This window comes from Solanum verrucosum, unplaced genomic scaffold, assembly GCF_900185275.1.
Source record: "Solanum verrucosum unplaced genomic scaffold, falcon-dt-bn FXZP01000229.1, whole genome shotgun sequence".
Lineage (NCBI taxonomy): Eukaryota > Viridiplantae > Streptophyta > Magnoliopsida > Solanales > Solanaceae > Solanum > Solanum verrucosum.
Genome location: NW_026020011.1, coordinates 4,695,085 through 4,721,768, shown reverse-complemented (window position 1 = coordinate 4,721,768; position 26,684 = coordinate 4,695,085). Strand labels below are relative to the sequence as shown.

General features: G+C 31.8%; 3 protein-coding genes across 5 annotated transcripts; 2 read left to right on the top strand and 1 right to left on the bottom strand.

Moving 5' to 3' along the window:
* Position 1: 1 nt before the first annotated feature.
* LOC125820286 (uncharacterized) lies at positions 2–1,537 on the bottom strand. 3 transcript variants are annotated; one of them, XM_049499731.1, is made up of 3 exons: positions 1,205–1,537; positions 1,010–1,132; positions 2–105 (listed from the first exon to the last, which is right to left on the bottom strand). In XM_049499731.1, the coding sequence occupies exons 1-3, from the start codon at positions 1,521–1,523 to the stop codon at positions 2–4; spliced, it is 546 nt and encodes a 181-aa protein (XP_049355688.1). In that variant the 5' UTR covers positions 1,524–1,537. The 3 variants fall into 3 exon arrangements, with proteins under 3 accessions (XP_049355688.1, XP_049355686.1, XP_049355687.1); XM_049499729.1 differs by having other exon boundaries at positions 1,010–1,537; XM_049499730.1 differs by lacking the exon at positions 2–105 and having other exon boundaries at positions 932–1,537.
* A 3,631-nt stretch (positions 1,538–5,168) lies between these two features.
* On the top strand, positions 5,169–9,199 carry LOC125819948 (uncharacterized). Its single transcript, XM_049499353.1, has 5 exons — positions 5,169–5,633; positions 6,543–6,671; positions 7,074–7,238; positions 7,940–8,245; positions 9,011–9,199. The coding sequence occupies exons 1-5, from the start codon at positions 5,340–5,342 to the stop codon at positions 9,149–9,151; spliced, it is 1,035 nt and encodes a 344-aa protein (XP_049355310.1). The 5' UTR covers positions 5,169–5,339; the 3' UTR covers positions 9,152–9,199.
* Positions 9,200–18,106: 8,907 nt separating this feature from the next.
* On the top strand, positions 18,107–18,971 carry LOC125820001 (BRI1 kinase inhibitor 1). The gene has a single exon (XM_049499415.1). It carries the CDS (start codon positions 18,131–18,133, stop codon positions 18,944–18,946), a length of 816 nt encoding a protein of 271 aa, XP_049355372.1. The 5' UTR covers positions 18,107–18,130; the 3' UTR covers positions 18,947–18,971.
* Positions 18,972–26,684: the final 7,713 nt, after the last annotated feature.

The window sequence follows — 26,684 nt, the reverse complement described above, 5'->3', positions numbered from 1 at the left end:
TCTATCTTCTGATTTCCCATTTGAAATTTCTGCTTGAAAGTGGCTTTCTATCTTGAAAATATGAGGCTTTAATCTTTTTAAGGTGAAGACTTGAGCAAAAGGAACCTGTAAGGTATTTTCTGAAGCTAAAGCAATGGACTTCTGAATTTCTTATTGCATACAAGTAAACTTGGTGTTTCTTAGTCATGAGCAAGATGCTAAATTTGTGGTGAATTGCTTTCACTTCAGCCTAAAGTTAAGGGGGGAAAGAGGACAGTGTACCAAATAATGACCACTTGCAGTAGCAGGTCCATTCATATTTCTTGACTGGAAGATGGTACAAGACTATAAAGTGACTTTGAGAAAAAATGTTGGTTTGGTTAAAAGTCAATATGGCCTTTTCCTTTCCAGAATGCCCATTTTTGATAACTTTTCCCCTCAGGAAATGAAAAGAGTTGAAAAAAGGTAAACGGGTCCGTAATGCGTGAAAATCTGAAGAGAGCTAAAAAGTGCTGTTTATACACGCAATTCCACGTGTCCCATGCTACTTGGGTCAAAGCTTAAGATAGTGATGCTTTCAGCTATTATATTCACATAGGATTCCACGTGCCTCGTGCTATTCGAGTCAGAGCGTATGATTAACTTTCGTCATCTAGGGTGCATCATTCAGACTGCTTGCCCTAGCAGCACGATGTTTGTATTGCTCTCCTACAATCCTGTCTTCATGGTTTAGACTATATGTATCCTATATCAAAATCAAGATATTCAACATGCATATAAATTGCATTTTAGTACTCAAATATAAGGTGCATTTGGATACAAACAAATGAAAAAATAGCCCTGTCATGTGGCCAACAAACCATTTTAGAATTAGTAACCAAGGAAAAAAAAAAGACTCAACAAATTTCGTACTTCCTGTTTTTTTGTTGTCATTTCAATTTCCAACAATTTGAGCAAAAATATCATAGAGAATTGTGTCTCCAACACAGTTACAATTACAAGTGAACATCTATGGGAAGCCTAGAATCACCATTGATCAGTAAGCGAACTTTAAGAGAGCAAGATCCACAGGGAAGCACAACAGATGTTGGCAACGATTTAGACGTTAGCAAAGATACCATTTCCCCGTCTCTTGATATTGAACAACCCGTGTCTGCCAACTCAAACGAATCGATGAAATAGTAGTCACCACATCTACAAGGATAAGAAAGCTCTATAATATCACCAGAATCTTGAACTGTAAGGTCATCTAAGCTGACATCTTCAGATATTGCTGCATCCTGTCTCAAAGTAAGCAATTCAGCGTCATAAAGTGCACGTGACCTTGGGTTGCCAATGGTTTCCCAGGCTCTCTGTATCTCCAAAAATTTGTTCTCTGTCAGACATTCAGAATTGGATGTTTCTGATGCATTTTGTTGCTTGTCTGGATGAAAACAAAGTATGGCTGAACGATAGGCTTTACGGACTTCTTCCAAATTTGCATCTTCCTTCACACCTAGGATCTCATAGTGGGTTTTATGAAATAAGTTGCTGCTTGAAATCATGGCTCCCTATATCAAGAAAAATCTTTACTGCAAATAAACACCAAGAAAAAACACGAAATTAGGAGTGGAATCTTGAATAAAGTTCAGTTTCTTTCTTTCTTCCATTTTTTTCTGGACAAGTATCAAGAAGATGTGTGTACAAAAGACTTCTTAACAAAGTTCAAAAGAATATAACAAAAGAAAAGTCTATTCTTATGCAATTTGGGATCATTCTTGTAATTGAGGCTGCAGGACTTGAATCCTTCAATATGCCCTATCACTCGACTTGCTCGTTGCCACCGCCCCAGATCCCCTCTCCCCTCCAGAGATAAGAGGAAAGCCCTCTCTTTTTATTCGAAGATATAATACAAATAATGACTCTCTTTGCCAGGATGTCAACAGGTTAGGAAACTCTAAGGGTCAAAGCTAAAAGATGCCAAAAAAGATTTCACTTTAGCTTCTAGCTCGCTTAGCTTAGTGTAGGAGGTGGCTTGCAAGACTTTCGATAGCTCCCCCCTCCCCCCCCCCCCTCTGCGTAAGGATAATAAAACAGGGTCAGCCGAGAGTGATACCAGTAGGATGCTTAAGTGTCTGAGGGTTAACTAGAGGTATATGTTGTCTGCCTTGATCCTATACGCTGTGCATCCTGGGTCCTTAATGTTAGTAAATATAAGCCATTGCTAGAAAAGAAAGCCCATTTATAACAGAAAGAGAGAGAGAACTTAAATTACCAAACCTGTTTCTCTAAGTTACAACAGAAATGACATTAGACAAATTCTAGTTAGCACATGCTGATGCCTAAAGTGTTTCCCTTCACTTATGGTCTGCATGAAAAGACAACAATCATCAATGGAAAATGCACAGACGAAACACAAGCGAGGTACAGAAAAGTGAAACACTAAGCAACATAGACATTGCAAATCAGATTGGGAGAGGTTCATGGCTGACATCAGAATCAATTGCCTTTCAGATGGCCCTGCAAAAGTAAATGTTCTGCGTCTTAAGTTGCCATCTTAAAATACTAGACTTATTTGCCTGTAAGCTACAATTTCAGAATTTGAAGTAAAGGATCTAGAGGACTCAACAATTATGGAAAAAAGATTCAGAAAGTGATCAACGGAGCCGTACAGTATATAGATCCCTCATCCTTTCAAAGCTTGAATTCCTTAAGTTTAAGAATAAACTACAATGGACATAAATTGCTGCGATAACTCCTTTACCCCTTTTCATCATCCTAGAGAGTTAACTGCCAATAATGCCTTTCAGTGACAAAACTAATGGCACCTAGTTCGATCCTCTCAAGATGCAAAACTTAACAAGTAAAGTACAGACTATCATCCCCTTTTTACACAAGATTATAGGCTCACATAAATCTTCTTCCTCCTACAACACTGCCTGCAGCCAATGTTGCAATCAGCCTCCTAATCAGGGAGTCGCTTCTTTTGCCAGAAGAATTCCAATATGGCAACCTCAATTTATGTACACATAGTCAATGGTGTACATCCCATTTATTTTTTCACTTAGCAGTTAATCATTTTCTGCTTATAATTTGCATATGTCAGTGTCTGGACTTCAGTACGTGCAAGGACAAGAACTAAGAGTGACAGATCTAGTATCACAACCATAACCGAGAAACATTTTCACCCACTATGTTACAACATTTAAGCCAAAACAGCTTCTTTCTGTGACACCAAGTAGAAGAAAGAACATATTCCCACCAGGATAGAGTGTTTGATTTGCAAGCACTCTGCTTGCAGAACAATGTTTATATTTACTTGCCACGGGAAATCACTCTGAGCACCTGAGAACACTTGCAGGGAAATAATATGGTATCAATTGGAGAAAGGTCAGCAGAAGCTATGTGCTAAAGACTTTACTGTCAACTTATGTTTTCTATCCTCAGTGTTCATAAAGTAATTGACCAACTTATGAAAAATATGATAAACAGGAAGACACATCACAAAAATAGGAAGCTAAGCAGGAAGACTCAATTAAGTCCCTACGAGCATGGGGTAGCTAACCCTGGCCTCCATGGCACTCACACAAGGGTAGGTCAGCTAGCTCTCTCATCTGAATCTAGAACAAGAGGCACAGGTGGTAAGCACCCTCCACCTTCAACCTTAAGGTTGTGGGTTCGAGTCACCAAGGGAGCGGTAAAAAAAGCACGAACTGAACATAAATGTTGCAAACAATTCCACATAACAAGTAGACATAGAAAGCTAAGCCAAGCAACACACTAGTCAAATAAGACAACATATATTACATGTATTTACATCATTTCTTATTCTAAGTTTGTATCGAGTAAAACCGTCTTAAACTACGCATTCACTTGCTCCCACAAGTACTTAAGTCATAATCTTCTTTTAGCAATTTTATCAAGCACATAGAGGGCATGGATTTTACAAAAAAAATTCTCTTTTAGCAAGTAAGCCTTAACTTACCTCAAAACTTAACTCAAAATTACTTCTCCAAATTCTCCAAGTATTCAACAACACATAATCTACAAATATCAATCTAGACTTTATTATCATTATATATTATGAATATACATATCCATACAAGTCCCAAAATAAATCCATTTAGGCTAACAATTTAGTTCTACAACTCATACTCATAATAAATTCCATATTTCTCAACCAATTCATAGTCTAAAGTTTCTTATTTACCAACTCAACAATGGTGAAAATCTCTTAATTGATTAGCTCAATCCCCAAATTAAAAAAAAAAGTGTTTGTAGCTTGAGAATTCACCCAATAATACCCATTTAATCATTACAATTGAACAAACAAAAAAGGAACAAAAATCAAGAGATTACCTGGCTGAAGAAACTCTAGAAATTTTCTTCTTAAAGATTGAATCTTTGAAATAATAGTAGAACAATATTCTGCAATTTTTGCCGCTTATTGTGTTTTTTTTTACGTATAACTTGTGTTTGGTTTCCAGATCGCGATACAATTTGGGCTTGTAATTCATGCCTAATATGCAGGCCCGCATCTAATTTTCGTGCCGTCTCGATTTCAAATCTCAAATTCTTCGAAAAAATAATTTAGGATTTTAAATTGTAATTTTTATTTTAATTGATATAGAAGTTGAGTTTACATTTTATATATATTATTTTAAGTTTTATAAAAGAAGCCCATGATCCTGCATGAAGAAAATATTCATAGCATGTGAAAATGATTATTAACGAATAGTTATTTATTATTATTAATTAGTGAATTTTTTTAACATGTGATGTAGTAGTGAAATTGCTTCCCACTTAATCAGAGGTTTCAAATTTGAGTATTAGGTAAAAAAAAAATCTTGTTGGGAGGCTCACCTCCGAATGGGCCCGATAGTGCAACAACAACAACATACCCAATGAAATCTGCAAGTGAGATCTAGGAGGATATAATATACACAGACTTTACTATTACCTCATGGAGGTAGAAAGACGGTTTCGAAGGACCCTCATCTTAAGTGTAGACAATGCACCCTAAGCAAGACAATACTACCCTACCTACTATCCTTCTACCCTTCTACCCTAATGTGAATCCTCCACACCCTTCTGTCTCGAGTTTTATCTTGTCTTATCACCTCTTTCCAATACTTTTTCGGCCTATCTCTGCCTCTCCTCGTATCTTCTATAATCAACCTCTCGCACCTCCTCACTAGTGCATGTGCATCCACATCCACCTTATTTCGAATATTCTCATTTCTACATCATGCCTATTAATCCTAATATCTTATATTAGTGGGTATTTAGTAAGTATCTACATAATGAAGGTCCCATGTAAAATTCATGTACCAAATTAGACACGTTCTACGGTTGACTAAAAAGAGCAAGGAGAAGTGCAAATGAATAAGAAAGTGGTATTGGTAACCGGCGCTTCCGGTTACCTCGGTGGCCGTCTCTGCCGTGAGTTATTCAACGCCGGCCACCATGTTAAAGCCTTCGTTCGCCGTACAAGCGACCTTTCTTCTCTACCTCCACCAACTGACGGCGGAAGTAGCGGCGGAACCCTGGAGCTTGTGTTCGGAGATGTCACCGATTATCAATCACTCCTCCAGGCTTGCTCCGGTTGCCAAATAATTTTTCATGCTGCTGCATTAGTTGAGCCATGGCTTCCAGATCCATCTAGATTCACCTCCGTAAGCACAATAATGCTTTCGCTTAAAGGAAAACATTTTAATTTGAAAAATTGCTTTTTCAGTATTGAGGTATAAAAGTAGGTTACTAGTAGATGACTGTGGAATGATAGCATTCGTTCACTTTTACTTGTCATGTTTGCTTCACCCCGAATTGATTTATATTCAGAGCTAAATTGAGTTAGATTAATTCCATATTTTAAATTTAAAAATTTAGACGTTCGAAAATTATATGGAAAATATCATATGTTTCCATCCTTCTTACTTCTTATATTAATAATATAATGTGATGAAAAATTACGTCTTGAAATGTTGGTCAAAGTCTAACATAGTTTGACGGTTGAGAAGCAAAACGTGACAAGTAAAAGTGAACAAAGGGATTTTGAGTGTTAAAAGAAATGGTGGGGAAGTTTTTTTTAATAATTTTGTGTATTAATTGATGGTGGAATGATAGGCTATAAGAATAACCTTTTTGTGATATTTTTGAGTATTAAATGATATTGGAATTATAGGTTTTATTGTGATACTTCAGTACTCTAGAGATAGACTATAATGTTTATTGAAGTGAATGCTTAGGATAAAGAATTTGAAAACTGAAAAAGGACAATATATCTCTGAACTATCACAAATGGTACGCCAATACCCTCCAATTTTAAGAAAATGACCAATTGTAAGTGATTTCTTCCCATATGTTATAGCCTTGATAGACAAATTTACATGATACCTATTGTTAGAGGGAGCTGGTAGGTATCTCGTGGATTTAATTGAGGCATGCGCAAGCTTGCCCTGACACAAGGTTTTCAAAAAAGGAAAATTCCAGTTTTCTGCTAAATGAAATGTCCTCTTTATTTCTGCTTTTAAGTATTTATATCTGCTTTAGACTTGTTGATGTTATTTGCGCTGCATTTATAGGTCAATGTTGGAGGCTTGAAGAATGTGTTGCAAGCTTATAAAGAAACTGGAACTATAGAGAAAATTTTGTACACATCATCGTTTTTTGCCTTGGGACCAACCGATGGATATGTTGCCGATGAAGCTCAGGTACGAAAGCTAATCAACTGTGTTGTGTTACAGATCTAAAATAAATAAATGTATTCCTTCTTTTACAATATAAGCTTTAGATGAGACGGTTTATGTGTCATAGCAAGCAAATGGCTTGTGTTTGGGTTACTGATAAACTAATATTAGTCCAAGAAAAAACATGAGGCCCGCATGGTAGTAGGCAAGCTACATACCTAAACTATATACATGTTCTCATGTTTTTAAAGTTTGAGCTTTTATATATGAGGCAGTTCACACAATACATACCTAAAATAAACAAATGTTCTCATATTTTGACGGTTTGAGCTTTAGATGAGGCAATTCAAACAATTTAAATGACATATTTAATATGTTTAGATGGGCTTTTGTCGTAGAAGTTTGATTAAATATTATCGAATTCAGATTCATTCTGGAAAATTCTTCTGTACGGAGTATGAGAAATCAAAAGCTGTTGCTGATAAGGTTGCATTAGATGCTGCGTCTGAAGGAATGCCAATATTGCCTGTTTATCCAGGAGTTATTTATGGTCCCGGGAAGGTCACGGCTGGAAATGTCGTTGCCCGTATGGTACATATTTCAACCTTCTTCCTCCCTTTATGGCTGAAAATGTAAATGCCTGTATGGTAAATCGTTTTAATGTTATGGATTTGGTCATAGCTGCATTGGCAATGCTCTTGTAGTTGATTAAAAGCTTTTACGTGTTCTATCATTTCATGCATAATGACTTCTTTTTTCCAAGACTAAAGCATGTTCAATGATGCCAAAATTATCATTCTATAAGAGGGTTGTTTTTAAGTTTTTTGCTTTCCCTAGAATTAGCAAATCATTTGAAGTTCTTTTAACTACTCTGGCTGTAAGTGAACGAAAGCAGAGACAAAATCAAAATAGAAAATTAAGTTGAGGAGAGTAGTAGAAGATTAGAAGAGGTGCATCATTCGACTTGCCTGGGAAAACCTCAATTGCATGTAAATCTCAAATGAATTTTTAACCAAAGGGAAATCCTCCTCAATGTGTAAATTTGAAGGGTATCAGCAAACTAAAAAAGGTTAAAATTAAGTTGCCACAATCAAAAAATTGAGGGACTCCGTATCTCACCTTGCCTTTCGATACATTACCTGTTGATGCAAGATAGAGAAAATAGTGCTTAAGGTCAATGCTCAGCTCGCAACCGTAGGATTTAACAATTTTACTAAATAGTTTCGGTAATATAATATGTCAAACATAAGAAATTTATGTGGTATTGAGTTTAAACATATTTCTTTTTTCAGCTAATTGAACGCTTTAATGGGCGTTTACCTGGTTACATTGGCCAAGCAAATGACAGGTTTTCTTTTAGCCATGTTGATGATGTGGTTGATGGGCATATTGCAGCTATGGACAAAGGCAAACCTGGTGAAAGGTATCTTCTTACAGGGGAGAATGCGTCCTTTAAGGAAGTTTTCGACATAGCTGCCATGGTCACTCAGACAAAGAGGCCTTCGTTTGGTATCCCCCTACTTATTATTGAAGCTTATGGCTGGATATCAGTTCTTTTCTCCAAATTAACTGGAAAGCTTCCTCTAATCAGTCCTCCGGTAAGTAACAGATTGATACTTCCAAGTTTTTATTTGTTATACTGTTTTTTCTTAGGGGAGTATGCCTTAAGTTGTTTGAGAATCGAGACCAAATAGTGTTAGCAAAAGAGGAAATTTGTTTATTGCGGCAATATCACAATGGCTGCATTGTTGCTCGTCTCCACTCCACCTTCTTAAATTGCTACAGATCTGTTACTCTGATGTGGATAGCAGTGCCTTCACATTTGGCTCTAAAGGGTGACAAATTGTTTCCTTTAGCATATCTAGTAAACCTTTTTCATTTTTGTAGCTTATAGTTCAGGAGTATTACTTATCGAAAAAAGTACAGGACTAATATTATATATGTATCTGATTTATATGTATGACAACCATCTTTATGTTGCATATCTCTGATTCCTTATTCCTCAAACTAAACCGTCTACTTCTGGACTCTGCATTTGCATAACTATGGCAGTACATGTGCCTCTTTGCTCAGTCTTCCTCTTTAAAAACATTTCCTACCCAACAAGCTGCTAAAAGATTTAGTATTTGCTGCACCAAACTAAAGTAGATAATGATGCTTGCAGTCAGCACATAAGCAGGCCGAGTTTTTTCACCGCTGTCCCAAAAACAGATGATGATTTGAAGGCTTTTTACATGTTCAATGCGTTGTGGTTTTGGCTGACCTACATTTCATTTCTTTTACTCCCCCCCCTTTGTTTTTATACCTGTTAGCTTTCGTTAGACCTTAATTCTTATCGTCTCTTTATACATCATCTTGAACAGACTGTTTGCGTGCTTAGACATCAGTGGGCTTACTCTTGTGATAAGGCAAAGTCAGAACTGGAATACCACCCAAGAAGCTTGAAAGAAGGTCTGTCCGAGGTGCTTCCCTGGTTAAAGAACTTGGGATTGATCAAATACTGACATGTAATATTTTTCAAGAATGTATGGTGTTTCATTACATGTACATTATGAATTGGCAAAAATGAATCTCCTAAAGAGAAGTTTTACAAATATGATAAATCACCTTGCCACTACTTTCAAGGTGTTGGTGGAATGTTGTAGGATTAGATCAATTCACCCTTTAACCAGAGATCTCGTGTTCAAATTTTTTCAATGACACGCTTCTCCTTTAATGTGCCCTACATGAAATTGGACTAATCGGGCCATGACTAGTGGATACCAGATATCAGATGGTTATATTATACACCTTGCTACTACCACCAAGAGGCATGGTGACATGTCGTAGGTTGAAATCTCTTCACCTTTTAAACACACCAAATGTCTCAAGTTCGAGCTTTGGCCATTACACTTCTTGTTTAACGTGCCCGACATGGTGAGAAATTGGACTAATCGGGTCATGACCAGTGGATACCGGATACCAGATTACTACTATGCTGACATGTTACTTCCCTTTCCAATAGGTCAACATTGGGACCAAATTTTCTTTCTTGTGGCTGCAAAGCTTGAAGGGAAATTGTTCCAAAACAAGAATTGCCTTGAGTTTGTTTGGTTTTATCCTTAAAACCCAAAGACACAAAGTCTGTATTTCTTTTTGTGTCAACCTCTTAATGTGGAAGTATCAATGAACAGCTGTTTTGTGTTTTTGTCTCACTCTTTTGTCTCTTAGAATTTGGAATACCTTTAGGCTTTAATGGCACTATTGACAACTCTTTAATTTGATTTGTGTTTTCATCCATCCATTGAAGCTGGATTGGCCCTACAACATTGACACATCATATGTAAATTTTTTAAAAAAATAATGAATTATTACTCATGCCTTATGTTAAATTTGTATCGTTATGTCATATTTTGTGGATAAGGTTTTTTAAAAGTAGTCTAAATATGTAAGATTGAGTTTTAAGTTGTATACACATTTGAATTGATTATTAAGTTTATATATGCTTAGCCAAGTGAAATCAGAATCATCAATAGAGATTAAAAAAGATATATACAAATCTTATTTCTATCTTTGTAAAGTAGAGAGGTCGTTCCCGATTAAAAGATGATATTCTCCCTCACATTAATAGTTTATGCACTATGAATTAAACAACACTCATAAAAAAGAAGAGGTCTAATACATTAAAAACAATTATCTAAGTACGTAGGAGAACTATGAAATTTTAGGTTTAAATTCCAGTAAAAACATAAAACACCAAATGATTTTTTCATATTTGTCTAAGCCTTATTAGATAAAGTTACTCGATATTCATGCTTGTAGGAAATGACAAATATCTCGTATACAAGCTGATCCGAACACAAACATATTTTCTACTTGTGGCTGTAGATTGGTGGAGAAACATGGTTTGGGGTGGGGTGGGGGGCACTGAAAGAGAGAATGTGAGAAGCAAACATTAGATAAAACAAAGATCCTTTGTGGGGAAAAGTTTTTTCTGCTTTCCACACTAAGCCACTTGAAAATTTCATGCTTTTAAAAAAAAAATTAATATAGAATGAAAGAGTGATTGGTGGTAGAGAAAGTGAAAGGAAAAGATTTTAAAAAATGAATAAAAAAAATTAATATAGAATGAAAGAGTGATTGGTGGTAGAGAAAGTGATAGGAAAAGATTTTAAAAAATGAATAAAAAAAATTAAAACTCAAATTTAAGGAGAAGAGCTAAATTTATCTTTAAGCTAGGCGAAATGTTCAAATTTTACGATTGTTTTGAAAAAATTTAATTAGGAGACACATGACATCAATAATTGCTAAGTGTCTTTTTGAAACTAAAGAGTAAAAACCCATTTTTATAACGACGAGAATATATTTGACTCAATTATTAACCAGGATAAATTCGTTTTGTTTTACCTAATTCAAAAATAAATTTGACCCAATACTCTTATGTAAGCAAGCAACATAGTATAAGACAAAATAAAATGTTGTAAATCTCCTTTCTTTCTTGATCACCTCCTCAATTTTTTTATTTTTTTTTCATTTCTTATCTTTAGATTTATAAAAATATATTTTTGAATTATTGAATATGTTTCTAGTGGAAAAGATGAAATGTCCATCTAAATAATGTCACTATGATTGTGAAATATTCATGACCTTTAACTAAATACCCAAAATTATAATGTACTTTTAACGTGGTCTTAAAAAGGGACCACTATTTTTTGTCCTTGCCTAACCCCAAACCAAAAGGCAACAACAACAAATAAAGAAAATGATGGAATCATTTTAACTTCGAAAATTAGTGAACGAGGATATTTAACTAAGCTTATAAGCTGATGAAAATGTATTATTGCATGTAAAGAATGTATATATCCGATTTATTTATACCTATTCATTAAAAGAAATTGTGGACCTTTTGAATTGATGAGAATACATAGATCAAATGATTTTTGATAAATAGAACTATAGAGGAAAAAAATGTTTCATAAGAGTAACATATATTGCAAGTAAATTATATTGAATGACATATTCATCTCAAATCAATGAAAGCAAGAAACATATTTTTTATAAATAAATTTATTATTTAATCTATACTACCTTAAAAACATGAACTCCCAAACTTGAATGTTAAATTACTATAATACCCCCAATTAAAAATAATCAATTTATTTTATTTATTAATTTAAAAATATTAAAAGTAAATACCTTTTTCACATTAAAGGGTTATAATTTTTTCCAAGGGATGTGACTTTTTTGACGGGTTGAGACTTTTTTGATGAGTTCTGACTTTTCCGAAGAGTTGTGATTTTTTCAAATAGTTGTGACTTTTTCAAAGGGTTGTGCCTTTTCCGATGAGTTGTGACTTTTCCGATGAGCAATGACTTTTTCGAAAGGTTGTAACTTTTCTGAGAAGGCACAACTAGCACCTATTCATACTACTATTTATTAGCTATAAATCGAGGGTTTCCTCTCACTTTTAAACTACAATTTTTATTTCAAGTTTTCTACTCTTCTTCTTCTTAAAAAATCTCAAGGGTTATTTGGAACAGTTGATTAAGTTAAAAATTCAATGAAATTCGAGGTACCACATAAGAAAGAGTCTGTGAACAAATTGTAGCAAATCATTCATCAATCCACATTCATATTTTTTATTACGATTTTCATGAGTTAATAGTGACGAAAAGTTGTGGGAAAGACAATAATAATAAACAAATGTGAAAAAAGTCACATTATTTGGGTAAGATATTTCATCTTTGTTTTTTCATTTTTTATTCTTCCACACTCAAACAAAGGAGTTTCTTTCTAATTTTACTAAAACAACGGGCCTCAACATATTCCACTGAATTATTAGTTTTGATGTTATATTCACTATTTCAAAAATAGATTTTCACTTTTACTTATAATATGATAATATAATCATGATAATAATTATATTATTTTTTAATACATATGTAAGTAAAAATGAACGGAGAAAGTAACGTATTGGTGGGAAGATATTTCAATCAAATGGAACACTATAGTGAATTTAGCGTGAACATATATTTTTGTCTTCCTTCTTCATTGGCTATGTATTGTTCCATATGTTTTTTCTTTTTTATATTTTTATTGAGTATGCAATTTTTTAAGTATGAATTTCCTGTTATTTGGTGATCCTTTTAATTTTAGAAAATGTTATGTCACAAGATATACTCCTTTATAGCTATATAAAATAGATAAGAAAATAGTGATTGGTCATAAAATATTCTTAAATCAAATTAAGGATTCTATAAATAACACTTTAAATTTTATTCATCAATTAATTTTTATTATTGAAAAAGGTATATATTTTATATCACGATAAAACTTCTATAAGATACTAGATACTTTCATTAGACAACAACTATATGATATGTATGTGGCAAAAAAAATGAAAAGACTACAATTCTACAAAGATAAGGTAGAAACTTAATGAAATGAAATATTTTTCACCAAAGGTGATGTTCATATATTAAAATTAAATTACGCTACTAAAATGTATATATATAACAAAGTGTTGGTCAAGCTAAATATTTGACATACACTCAAGCCTCTATTTAACCATCATTCGTTATAACAACAAAGTACCCTTTTTTTTTTTATAATTACCTCTCTATGATAGTGTTACTCAAATATTAATTGAGTAACAATATTTTGTAAAAAATAGATTACGTATAAAGATAAAATATTGAAATATTTATGGTAATCCTTATTAGTGTCATGCACACACTAAATTTCAAGTGTGAATTTTTAAAGAATAATTATACTTAAATGGTGTCCATCATTTATGTTCATAACCTCAAAAAGAAAGGTAATTGATATTTTAAAAAAAATAAATTTGTTGGTTAGATTTGTTTACAAAATCGAGTGAAGTAAAAATAATACTACTAAAGAAATGTCACTTTCTCACCATATTTAAATTCTGAATGTATTTTGAAATGTTTCAATGATATCTGGTCAATATGATCTCAAAATACAAGTAACTCTATGACAATATGTATTAATCATTTAAAAACATTGGTCCTATGTTCTTTCAATTATAATTATTTACTAAAAATATTAATTTAGTAATATTAATTCTATTTTACAACATTGTATATGCGATACACACGTCCAACGCACATGTCGTGAAGCTAGTTTTATATATATAAAAACTATTTTAATTTGATATAAATATCGAGTCAGAATCGGAAAGTATTAGAAGATGGGAACGTTTGACTCTATCTATATCGAACTTTTTGAAGTTACATAAACCTACCAAATTCCCATCAGTAATAAAAAATAATCATTTTTTTACGTCTCTAATTTGTTTGTTATGCAATTTTCTACTAAATAATATAGTAAACAAAGAGTCTAATAAAGGCTTCTAGAAATCATAGATCGGAAGTCATTTTGTTTTTCTTTAACGTGAGTGAAAAAAGCTAATAATCGTTAATTCTTTTTGTACATACTTTTTAACATATTGTTAAGTTAGAAATAATTGTTCATTTTAGTTTTGAATTCCTAAAGTAATATTCATTTTGTGATATTTTTTTTAAATTTAAACGACAGTTAAATGAGATCGAGGGATAATTGAGTGAAAACTAACTCATACAAGAATCATACCTTAAATACTAGACAAATAAAAATGAACGAATGAAGTAATAAATAAGGATAATCTTAATAAACTATACCTTATATATATTTTTTATTTATTTATTTTTATTTATTTTATTTATTTTATTTAGTGATTATAAAATAAATTAAAACGACACTTATTTTAGGGCAGAAAAAATTAATACAATGTGTTTTTAACATGGTCTTAAAAAGGACCACTTATTAGTACACCTGTGTGGGGTCCTTGCCTAACTCCAAATTAGGGGTGTGCACTATTTGGATTAAACCGAAAAATCAAACCAAATCAAATCAAATTCTAATTTGGATTTTTGGTTTGGTTTTGGATTTACAATTTACTTTGTTTGGTTTTTTGATTTGGTTTCAGATTTAGAAAAATGAAAACCGAAAAACATAAAAAACCAAATTATATATATATGTGTGTGTGTGTTTAGAATTAACTTGGAATTAACCACTTTTGACCCTTTTTAGTTATTTTCATTATGATTTAGTTTTTTTTTTATGTTTGGACATCTATAATTGATATACTTTTAACTATTGTGTTTTACGTTTTACGTGTGATTTATATTAAAAAGTATATTTAAGAAATTCAATATTATATATATATATATATATATATATATATATATATATAAGTTTTTTCAAATTGCAAATATAACTTTGTTATGTTTCTAATTACTGACATAACCGATTAACCGAACCGAAAAAATTCAAACCAAAAAGAGAGAAACCAAACCAAATCAAATTTATTTTGGTTCGGATTGAGTTACACTTCTTCAAAATAAAAAACCGAAAAAACCCAAATCGAATAGTATAAAACCAAACCGAGAAATCGAATGCACACCCCTACTCCAAACAAAAACAAATAGTAGCAATTTTTGATCAATCACTTATTATCAGTTTTAGAATCTCACAATTTAAGTAATTACTTATTTATGCAATCGATTTCAACACTTAACACTTATCAACTATTTTTGATCAATGACTTATTATCAGTTTTGAAATCTCATAATTTAAACATGTAACTATTTATTTATATAATCAATTTCAACACTTAAAACTTATCAACGAGTTCAGGTAATTTAATTATATCTAAATTGAACCTTTTAAAGTTGCATAAACCTAACAAAGTTCCATCAATAAAAATTTAAAAAAAAACTCATTTTCTTCTTTATGTCTCCTTGTTTGTTATGCAATTTTCAACTAAATTAGTAAACCAAAGAAACAAGAGTCTAATAGTAAAAGACTTCTAAAAGTCATACATTGGAAAGACATTTTATTTGTCTTTGTTATATAAAGAAAAAATCATCATCATTTCATTAGAGTAGGGACATTAAAAACTTTCTTAGATAAATGAAACATATTCATCTATATATATATGGGATTAACTAACAAATTATCTTAATCAGAGGTCTCAAGTTTGAGTCTAATCTGGATACATAGTCGTCTTTGTTAGGTTTACCTCCCTATATGGGACTTTCCGGAGCGAATCCAAATTTAGTTGGGCTCTAATCTGGATACTAGATATCAGATGGGAAACAAAAAAAAAAACTAATAAATTACCATTTTTGCCCTCGATTAATAGTTTTGATTCAATTATTGTACCCATTGGATGAAAATTGTATTTAGTTTATCGAACTTAACGAATGACATACTTAAACCTACGAGATAGTATAAGGTCTATTCAAGCTCAAAATTGGTGGTTAAGAAACTTCTTACTTTAGACTACATCAATTAAAGTTTTCACCAACTTGAATGAAAAATGAAAAAAAGTTGGTAAACTTCTTATTACAAACAACTTTTTTCTTTAATTGTGTTGTTAATTAAATTAAATACTCTTTACATACAACAAACATATATATTGGTCAAAGTATTAAATTTAGTGGGTTAACTGATGCTAATGACATGAGAGAATATGTGATACCTAGTCTTATATATAGAGAGGTCATACATATAACATCAACCCCGAAAATTGTGACAGAGTGATAAATACTTTTTTTTAAATTAAATTTTTTATATTCGAGTCTTGAATATAAAGTTATTTTTGAAATAAATAGATTTACCCTAAAAGCGAATGACAAAAAATTTAAATTAATGAAACTCTAAAATAAATATCAAACACCGAGCGAGAAACTAAATAGTCAGTTACATCAAAACACCTCTTCCCAAGTCATTTGCGTGCACAACAAGGATATGAAGAAAATGAAATTTCCATATCTAAGTGGGAAGAAAATAGTCTAATAATTGTTTGATCAAATCAAAGATTCTTCTTGGTAAGGATGCAAAACATCTAACTTTTTTCCATTAATTATCTTATTATTCGATTAATTTAAATTCACGTCAATTATTAAAAGGATAAAACAATCTTCAATAGGACGTTCTCTATTTCCAAATTTAAAATTCGATACCCGTATTTAAGGATGAAGAGGTATAAACCATCTAGTCTGAGCAGTTAGTAATCTCTTGAGACATTTTAAGAATGTGTATATATGTATTGAAAATAATTTTGTCTTCTTCATATTACCATATTTATAGAGTCAATAATTTTATGTGAGGAACTACTGAACTCAATCACTTGCTGCATGTCGTTACTCTTCAATTTTCTATTGAGATCTATCCTATGAAGGTACTCATCAAATTGAATCAGTGATCGATATAATTTCTAGATTTCGTCTATAGCGGTATGGGCAAATCATTTGAGTATTATGAAATGGAATCTAAAACTAGATACCCATAATTTAGTGTACATCATATTATATTATGTATTAACTACTTAAATGAAAAAGACCCCCCCCCCCCCCCCCACCATATCAGAGCTACCAGTCCATCACATGCCCAAAACCTTCAATTATATATTCCCTCCGTCCTATTTTATATGTCATCTTTTTACTTTGCACTTGTATTAAGAAATGATGTAACTTTACCCTTCTACCCTTATTTAATTTTTTTGGAACTCAAGTTTTCAATCAATGAATATGAATTAATTTATTTTGATTAATTAATTTAACCAATGAACATGAATCATTTACTTAGCTTTTCTAAGTTGGTCAAATGTATATTTTCAAGGGTAAAAAAGGAACAATATCGTAATTTATGCATTGATTTTATGAAATGACAAGTATTATGGACCAACTATTTATAGAAAGAGATGAAATATAAAATGGAACGGAGGAAGTATCTATTTACTATGCACCACCCCCAATAAGAACCGTTTTTTAATAACTATGGATCTGCGTCAATTTGCACGTAGCTTAATTAATTTTACATGACCCACATATACATCAATTAATTTTATGTGATATTTATTATCCTTTATTAGTATAAATAAATATCAAATAATTATTTCCACCAATAATAACAAAAACCCATTCTTCTCATATCCTTATATCTTTCTTCTTTGTCCCTTCATAAGACATTTTAGTCTACAAGCAAGAACCTCCCCTCCTTCACCAACCCTCAATAACAAATATCCTCTTTTTTATTTATTTATTTTACAACTATGGGGTGTGGAATAATTTGCGCACACTTCAATTAATTCTACTTAATATTTTTCATTTTTCATCAGCATAAATATTGAATAATTTTGTTCCACCAATAATAATGACACATTCTTCTCATATCCTTATCTCTTTTTTTTTCCCTTCATACAAAGAATAAAAATAAGAGTAGTATGAGAAACACCCCCAAAAAAATTTATTATCTTTCATTAACATAAATATCGAATAACTCTGTTCCACCAATAATAAAGATACCTTCTTCTCATATCCTTATCTTCTTTTTTTGTCCCTTCATACAAAGAATAACAAAAAGAGTAGTTAGAGACACCCCATATAAGATCTTACTAGCAAATTTATATTACATTACCCCTTCAAACACACATCCATATGGACAACCAACAACACCAAACCATCATGAGAACAAATCAAGAAAGTGATCATCAAAATTGTTCATCTAATTCATCCTCTCCTTCACATGATTTCTCATTCACAATCTCATTTCAACAAACAAAACAAATCCCACCTCCTTCTTCTTCTTCAACTACTACCACTTCTTCATCATCATTTGCTATAGATTTATCTCCTGCTGATGATATCTTCTTCCATGGACACTTACTTCCTCTTCACCTTCTTTCCCATTTCCCTATATCCTCCCCTAGATCTTCCACCAACTCCCTTGATGGCTTCACACTTCCCAAGAAAGATCACTTTTTTCATCAACAACATAAAGTACTATTAGATGATGATACTTGTTGTGATGCTAAGGGAAAACCAAAGACTAATAAGTCTTTTTCACTATTTGGTATACCAAAATGGAGAGTACTTAAAGATCATCAAAAAGACCAAAACAAAGAAAGATCATCAAAACAATATAGCAAGAAGATGAGTCAAGTTGTTAAGAGGTATATAAAAATGGTAAGGCCATTTTTGTCATTTAGAAATAAAAAGATTAATATGCAATTTCATTCTTTTTCTGGGAATTTATTAAAAGGAAATAATAATAATACATGGCAATATTCATCAGCACCAGCTTCAATAAGAACATCACCTACAAATAGTGGTTTACTTGTAGCAAAACCAACAGGAGGAGATTATAGTAATTTTACTAATTCTTCATCAAGTGATAGCACTATGGAAGAATTGCAATCTGCTATACAAGCTGCAATTGCTCATTGTAAGAAATCTATTTCAATGGAAGACTAAATCAAATGAGTACTACTTGATTTTTTCGTGTAACAAATTTTAACATGTGATAGCAGGTTAGTTATTATATTTATCAGATATTAACATACCAAGTAATATGTATTAGGAAATTTGCTTGTAACTACTTAATAAATGATCTGATCGTATAAATATTTTATACATCGTCATTGAATTGAGATTGAAGTACCATTTTTGTATATTTAAATTTATGATTTTCTTGTGTAAGTATTTTACAACATGAGATTTGATATATGGATGATGCATGTTGAAGGTCAATCACATGGAGTTATTGCTACATAGATTTTTCATTTGAAATTTAATTTCTTTTGCATATTATAAAATTAGTTTCCTAATTGATTTTTATTTATCTTCAACTCTTGCTAAAAGGTCAATCATATTAGGTTGTGCAAAGAATATAATTAGTCTCCATTGACTTAATTAAAATCTTGAATTTCATCCTCTTTAATTTGAGTATTTATTTAATTAATTTTTCAATATGGAGTGATACCATCTAGATAATGATGCAAAAGAAGCGCCTATTAGTCCAAGTATTTTTGGTAATTAAGTAGTCACTTGAATGATCAAAGTCAGAGTTAGGGGCGCAAGGAATTTATTTCTGTATTATTATATTTCTTAATGAAAATTCTAATTCTATCGCTAAATATACATATGCGAATTACCTCATGTTGAGGGCAATATATTCTTCCCAAGTGGTACCAAGAAAAAATAATATTGTTCTTCAGTCTTATTATTGTTCATGAGTCATCATGTTCACACACACGTATGACAAGAAGCCAATTTAATTAAAATTTCTTTTTGTGTTTTAGGTCAAAATTTGATAGGGAAGTGATTTGAACTTCTTAATAGTAATTCAAATAATTAAGTTGATAAGCAAGTGATTTGAGTTTCTTAATTAATGATTAAAATTAAATACTCTAATTGATCTTCATATCATATATATATCATCAGTGTTATTTAACATGTTATGGCAAATTGCTTGTAACCAATGAAGACTTTTTTAAATGAGTTACTTACTATTAGCTTTTAAGTAATCTAACACCATAATTTTTCAATATTTGTTGCACGACGAATTTTTTCATTATAGTTGGCATACTCAAACTATAGTAGTGCTTACATCACGTTTAAATTCTAAAATTGCTCCTGATTTAGAAATGTTATACTCAATATGAGACTTTTCAAAGAGAATCCACATTTAATCAGGCTCATTAGCAAACAAGGGATGTGTAACAATCATGTAGCTTTCTATGTGTCAAATATTAATCCTTTTTTTTTTTTTTTTATGATTGACAACTCTTCTAATGCAATATTATCCTTAGAGACTTTGGCCATTGTTTCCTTTCGAATTGTTTAACATATGGTGCCCAAGGGAACAATAATAGACAGCAATGTGTTGTGATAATTAATCATATATGTATCAGGTCCGAAGCTCGCATTGGAGCCTGAGCGCTCCCAAAAGGATTTTCTCCATATTCCTTGAACCCGAGACCTCTGGTTAAAGGTGAAACAGTCCCACCAATGTACCATAACCCATGTTGATCAAAAAATTTATTTAACATTTAGTATCTAATGATGGAACACGTTCATGTATATATTGTGTTTTTGCCTAGTTTTTTTTCCACCCAATATTCGATACTCGTATCAGAGCCCGACTAATCCGGATCATGTACTGTAGGGCTTATGGATGGTGTTTCAAACAAAAAAAAATTCATAGCTAGGGCTCGAACTCGAGTCCTGTAATTAAGGATGAAATAGTCCAACTATTGCACCACAATCTACGTTGATTGCCTAGTAGTTACCATAAGTAAGAATGATGTGGAATAAAGGAAAGTACTCACAAACTTTTACATGGAAAACCACTTTGGCTTAAAGGTGTAATAAGCACGATCTATCTCTATAGAAATAAAAAGATTAATATGCAATTTCATTCTTTTTCTGGGAATTTATTAAGAGGAAATAATAATAAATGGGAATATTCATCAGCACCAGCTTCAATAAGAACATCACCTACAAATAGTGGTTTACTTGTAGCAAAACCAACAGGAGGAGATTATAGTAATTTTACTAATTCTTCATCAAGTGATAGCACTATGGAAGAATTGCAATCTGCTATACAAGCTGCAATTGCTCATTGTAAGAAATCTATTTTAATGGAAGACTAAATCAAATGAGTACTACTTGATTTTTTCGTGTAACAAATTTTAACATGTGATAGCAGGTTAGTTATTATATTTATCATATATTAACATACCAAGTAATATGTATTAGGAAATTTGCTTGTAACTACTTAATAAATGATCTGATCGTATAAATATTTTATACATCGTCATTGAATTGAAATTGAAGTACCATTTTTGTATATTTAAATTTATGATTTTCTTGTGTAAGTATTTTACAACATGAGATTTGATATATGGATGATGCATGTTGAAGGTCAAAAACATGGAGTTATTGCTACATAGATTTTTCATTTGAAATTTAATTTGTTTTGCATATTATAAAATCAGTGTCTTAATTGATTTTGATTTATCTTCAACTCTTGCTAAAAGGTCAATAACACGGAGTTATATATTGCTACATAGATTTTTCATTTGAAATTTAATTTGTTTTGCATATTATAAAATTAGTGTCCTAATTGATTTTGATTTATCTTCAACTCTTGCTAAAAGGTCAATCATATTAGGTTGTGTAAAGAATATAATTAGTCTCCATTGTCTTAATTAAAATCTTGAATTTCATCCTCTTTAATTTGAGTGTTTATTTAATTAATTTTCAATATGGAGTGATACCATCTACATCTAGATAATGATGTAAAAGAAGCACCTATAATTAGTCCAAGTATTTTTGGTAATTAAGAAGTCACTTAAATGATCAAAGTCGGAGTGAGTGGCGCAAGGAATTTATTTCTGTATTTTTAAATTTTTTAATGAAAATTTTGATTCTATCGTTAGATCTACGTATACAACTTACCACATGTTGAGGGCAATATTCTTCCCAAGTGGTACCAACAAAAAAAATATTCTTCTCCAGTCTTATTATTGTTCACAAGTCATCATGTTCACACACACGTATGACAAGAAGCCAATTTAATTACAATTTCTTTTTGTTTTTTGACATCAAACTTGATAGGGAAGTGATTTGAACTTCTTAATAATGATTCAAATAATTAAGTTGATAATCAAGTGATTTGAGCTTCTCAATTAATGATTAAAATTAAAATACTCTAATAGTCCCATCCATTAAAAAAACTGAATTTAGCAACAGACGAATTTTGTAGTCAAACAATAAAATTTGTCGCTAATTCTACTTAGCGATGAATTAACGACAAATTTCATTAGCTACGAGCAAAATAGCAACTGACTAGACGAAGTTCGCAGATAATTCTAGTGTTTTTTAGTAGCATATCTCTTCTAGGAATAATTAATATTTGTATCATGTATCCTCAGTGTTACCAATGAAAACTTTATCAAACGAGTTACTTACGATTAGCTTTTAAATTATCAAACGAGTTACTTACGATTAGCTTTTAAGTAATGTAACATTGTATTTTTTAACTTTGTTTTATATTCATTGCGCAATGAATTTTATCGCTAGTTATTGACATATTCAAAATAATAGTATTTTTAATTTGTTGCATTCAAATTTTGAATTCGCTTCTGATTAGAAAATATTATACTACCTAATATGAGATTTATGAGATTTTTCAGAGCGAATCGACATTTAATTGGGCTCATTTTCCAACAAGGGGTGTGTAACAACTATAGCACATGGTGCCCAAGGGAACAATAATAGACTGCAATTTGTTGTGATAAACTACTGCTCCTTAGTTATAAATTACAATGCATTAAAATAAGGAAGTATGATATTTGTTTCGAGACAATTTTAAAAAAAATATGTCATATTAAAAACAGTTATTAGTACATATTAGTTATTTTATGCACCAATACGATACGAGAAGGGGTGAATTATGTTGTTACTAGTTTTAAAATTTAAACCTCTTTAAAGATTCTCAGAAAGTTTGCTTAACCTTTAATATTATACATGGAACTCGTTTGTGTATTTGACTTCTTTTTTTGTTCCCATAAAATATCCGATGTTCGTATTGGAATTTGGAGCCTCGATTAATCGGAATTGCGTACTATAGGGTCCATAATATAGGAGCCTCATGAGACATCTTTTTTATCTCGTTAAAAAATGAACTCGAAGTTTGTGGAATGTAAGATATGAGTCCACTTTTTTTTGCAAGACACAAAAAAGTCTCGCATGACTAGTATCAATTATATGAGACACTTAATAAAAATTTTCGATAGACCAATTAATTAAATGTTATAGCCATAGTTTATTTTAATTGTAATTCGCAGCAAACATTCCCTTTTTTTGCCGTATGATTCGGTATTCAATTAGCCATTTTCGATATGCAATTAGTCATTTTATACATTTTGATATAAAAATGTATAAAATGCGTTTGTGTTTGTATAAAGCGAGAGAAAAGTGTATGTACAAATACAAATACATATATTTTTGTCATATACACTTATAATTATACAAATACAGATCTTATTAGACAAATTACAATGTATAAATGAATTTATACAAGACTGAACAATTTGTATACAATTGGATGTTTGTAGCGAATTATACAAATCAAAAGTCCCATAGCAAACATAAAATTTGCTATGGAGCGCAATTATACAAACTATAACTATAACATACAAATATGATTTTTATGTTTGCTATATGTGAAAGTTGTTCATAATTTATGTACTGATTCTGAATACTTGGGTCCAGTAATTTCACATCCTAACAAGGCAACAACTAGAACAGTTCTATTCAATATACACCACGTATTGTATATTCTGATTTAATTAGGACAAAATTTAGAGCATTATATTTAAATTCGATCAAAATAAGACTTTTAAAATAAAACAGGAGAGGTTTAAAAATCTTATTTTGATTGAGTTAAGATGCTCAATTGACAAAGTTGCGAGTGGAAGTCTAGTAAATAATCTGAGTCAAGTATAAAAGTACTGGATCATATCGATCACATATGTCTGAAGTTTAGATAAAACAATTGAGCTTCAGTCATATAGAATTTCAGAATTTGCATATTTGAAGTTATTTTCAAATAGGTAGAGTTACAAATATTTTCGCACTACGAATATAACTTAAACTGTGATACTCAAATCTGGTAGGGATATATGTAATATGGCCCAATTTGAGAAAGACATAGTTTCCATAATCAGCCTAAAAGTCTTCTTCATACTAGTATTATATATTTTAAAGCCCACTTCTAATATATATATATATATATATAATTTTGTAAATATAGTTTCGTAAAATTTCTTTAAAATGAAAAAAACTGATTTTTGATATGCTAATTTTACCTGCAAGAATATTGAAGAATTACATTAATAATGAATAAGTTAAAAGAATGGTAACCATGAAAATAATCTATTTGATTACACTTTTTTTTGAACCGAGGATCTGTAAAAAATCATCTCTCTATCCCACAAATTAAAGGTAGAAATAAAGTCGGCATACATCTTAGTTCCTACGCTACCCAATCCTTATCATGATATTACACTGAATATATTATTAATATTATTGTAATGATACGTGATACTAACTACTAAAAAACGAGGAATGTAAATGTAATATATCACACTTTTATTCTATTGTCACACCCCAAATCCGGATGTGATGGCACGTGTCCATTTCCCACCGGACACGTCAGCCTAACCCAACCACAACGATAGAGAAGTAGAAATACGAGAATAAAAGATAATAAATAAGCGAAAGACTTTAATTAAGACTCAACACTACCCAGAATTTGGTTGTCACATGTACAAACCTCTAAATACAGAATTCGAATAAAAAATATACAAGTCTCAGAGTATAGTTCTCGAATAGAACAAAACTGAAAGTAAAGATAACTCAAGGGCACATCTAGAATGAACCGCTACCTCTCGAGTATGTCCCGAAGCTCAATCTGCTAAAGAAAATACTAAGCCGAATCTGAGAGAGAGCTGTCAACCTACACAATTGTGTAGAAACAAGGGTGAGTACCGAAAACCACAGGTACTCGCAAGTAACTCTAAACTAAGCAAAACTAGCAGCTACAAACAACTCCTTTCAATCCCAACCGAACCACCGAAACTTCAATCTAGCAGCAAACCAACCAACCTATACTAAACAGATCATATTCAACAGCCAGAACCAACAGTATATCCTCATCAACCTCAGATCAACAAATAAAAGCAAGTAGATCAAATTCCACATAAGAAGGGTAAACCGATACAATCCACACATCACAGACAAAGATAAGGCAAATGCGATGCAAAATGCAATAATGATGTCATGTAGTCGTGATGCATGTCTGTCCTACGATACACATCTGTTGATGTAATCAGTCCGCGCTGAATACTCAAATCAGAACCCATGGGGGCCACACATGGACCATGTATCACCGCCGGAACCAGATCCCATCGGCATCCAAATCGCTAGCCGAAGCTAGTCCATCTCATATATCTCTAGCCGGAGCTAGTCTCAACTGTGTCTCATATCCATCCATCCTCATATCAGTGTCTTAGAACTCATGCAACAGATAGTTCACACATGAGATGAATAATGAATATGCACATGTCATCAATCACAATCATATCACGATCACATCATAGTATTACACATCACCTGTCTCAATCACAACCATATCACGGCCACATCATAGTATTACACATCACATGTCTCAATCACAACCATAGCACGACCACATCATAGTATTACACATCACCTGTCTCAATCACAACCATATCACGGCCACATCATAGTATTACACATCACATGTCTCAATCACAACCATATCACGACCACATCATAGTATTACACATCACCTGTCTCAATCACAACCATATCACGGCCACATCATAGTACTACACATCATCTGTCTCAACATCAATGTCTGTATCAATCATAGCCTACTCATGCTCTTCTATTCCCTCAATATCAGTTATCACATGACTTATTCAACAAATTCAAGTCACATATAACACATTTAGCTCGTTTTATTCCCCATCTTTCATTTACAACAATTTCAATCAACAAATAAAATCCATCCTCAATCCCCATTACTTCCCAACACAATTAGGAAAGTAGTCATGCGTAGTCTAAGAGTTTTACAAAGTTTGGAAGCCACTTGCCTTAAAACGAACTCCAAAAGTTACTTGACTTGAGCCTTTCCTTTCCGAGTATAATCCGGATCACGATAATCTATTCAAACAATTATTCACAATCACAATTCGAGTCCAATGACACAAAAATCAAGAAATTTAGGGAGAAAGGGCAAAACGGTCCAAAAGTCTCATACCGGAAAACGATACCCAAATCTGGAATTTTTTTATGTAAAATGATCCTTAAAGTATTTGGAAGCTAATGGTGAAAACCAATTTGAAAACGGAGTTAAAATCAATTCACAAACTCAATTTGAAGGAAAATCCACGTTCTTGAAGAAGCCTAAAATATTCGGATCCGAAACCCCGACTCGAAAATGAAATATCTCTTGAAAAACATCTTATCCATGCTTAGATAAGTTCAAATATGAAATTTCATAAAAAACGGAGTTAAGATCGACCTTGAAATTCTCAATTTATCAAACTTTAACTTTACCGGGAAAGTCCAAATTGTACGCGGTTAATATGATGAAAATAATCGATGAATCAATAAT

Bases quoted from the DNA above. Each gene is read 5' to 3' on its own strand.
- LOC125820286 (XM_049499729.1), bottom strand. From the start codon at position 1,523: ATGATTTCAAGCAGCAACTTATTTCATAAAACCCACTATGAGATCCTA. The intron at 106-1,009 runs GTGATTCTAGGC...AATACCTTACAG, and splicing joins AGTTCGCTTACTGATCAATG to GTTCCTTTTGCTCAAGTCTT.
- LOC125819948 (XM_049499353.1), top strand. From the start codon at position 5,340: ATGAATAAGAAAGTGGTATTGGTAACCGGCGCTTCCGGTTACCTCGGT. The intron at 6,672-7,073 runs GTACGAAAGCTA...TATCGAATTCAG, and splicing joins ATGTTGCCGATGAAGCTCAG to ATTCATTCTGGAAAATTCTT. The intron at 8,246-9,010 runs GTAAGTAACAGA...CATCTTGAACAG, and splicing joins TTCCTCTAATCAGTCCTCCG to ACTGTTTGCGTGCTTAGACA.
- LOC125820001 (XM_049499415.1), top strand. From the start codon at position 18,131: ATGGACAACCAACAACACCAAACCATCATGAGAACAAATCAAGAAAGT.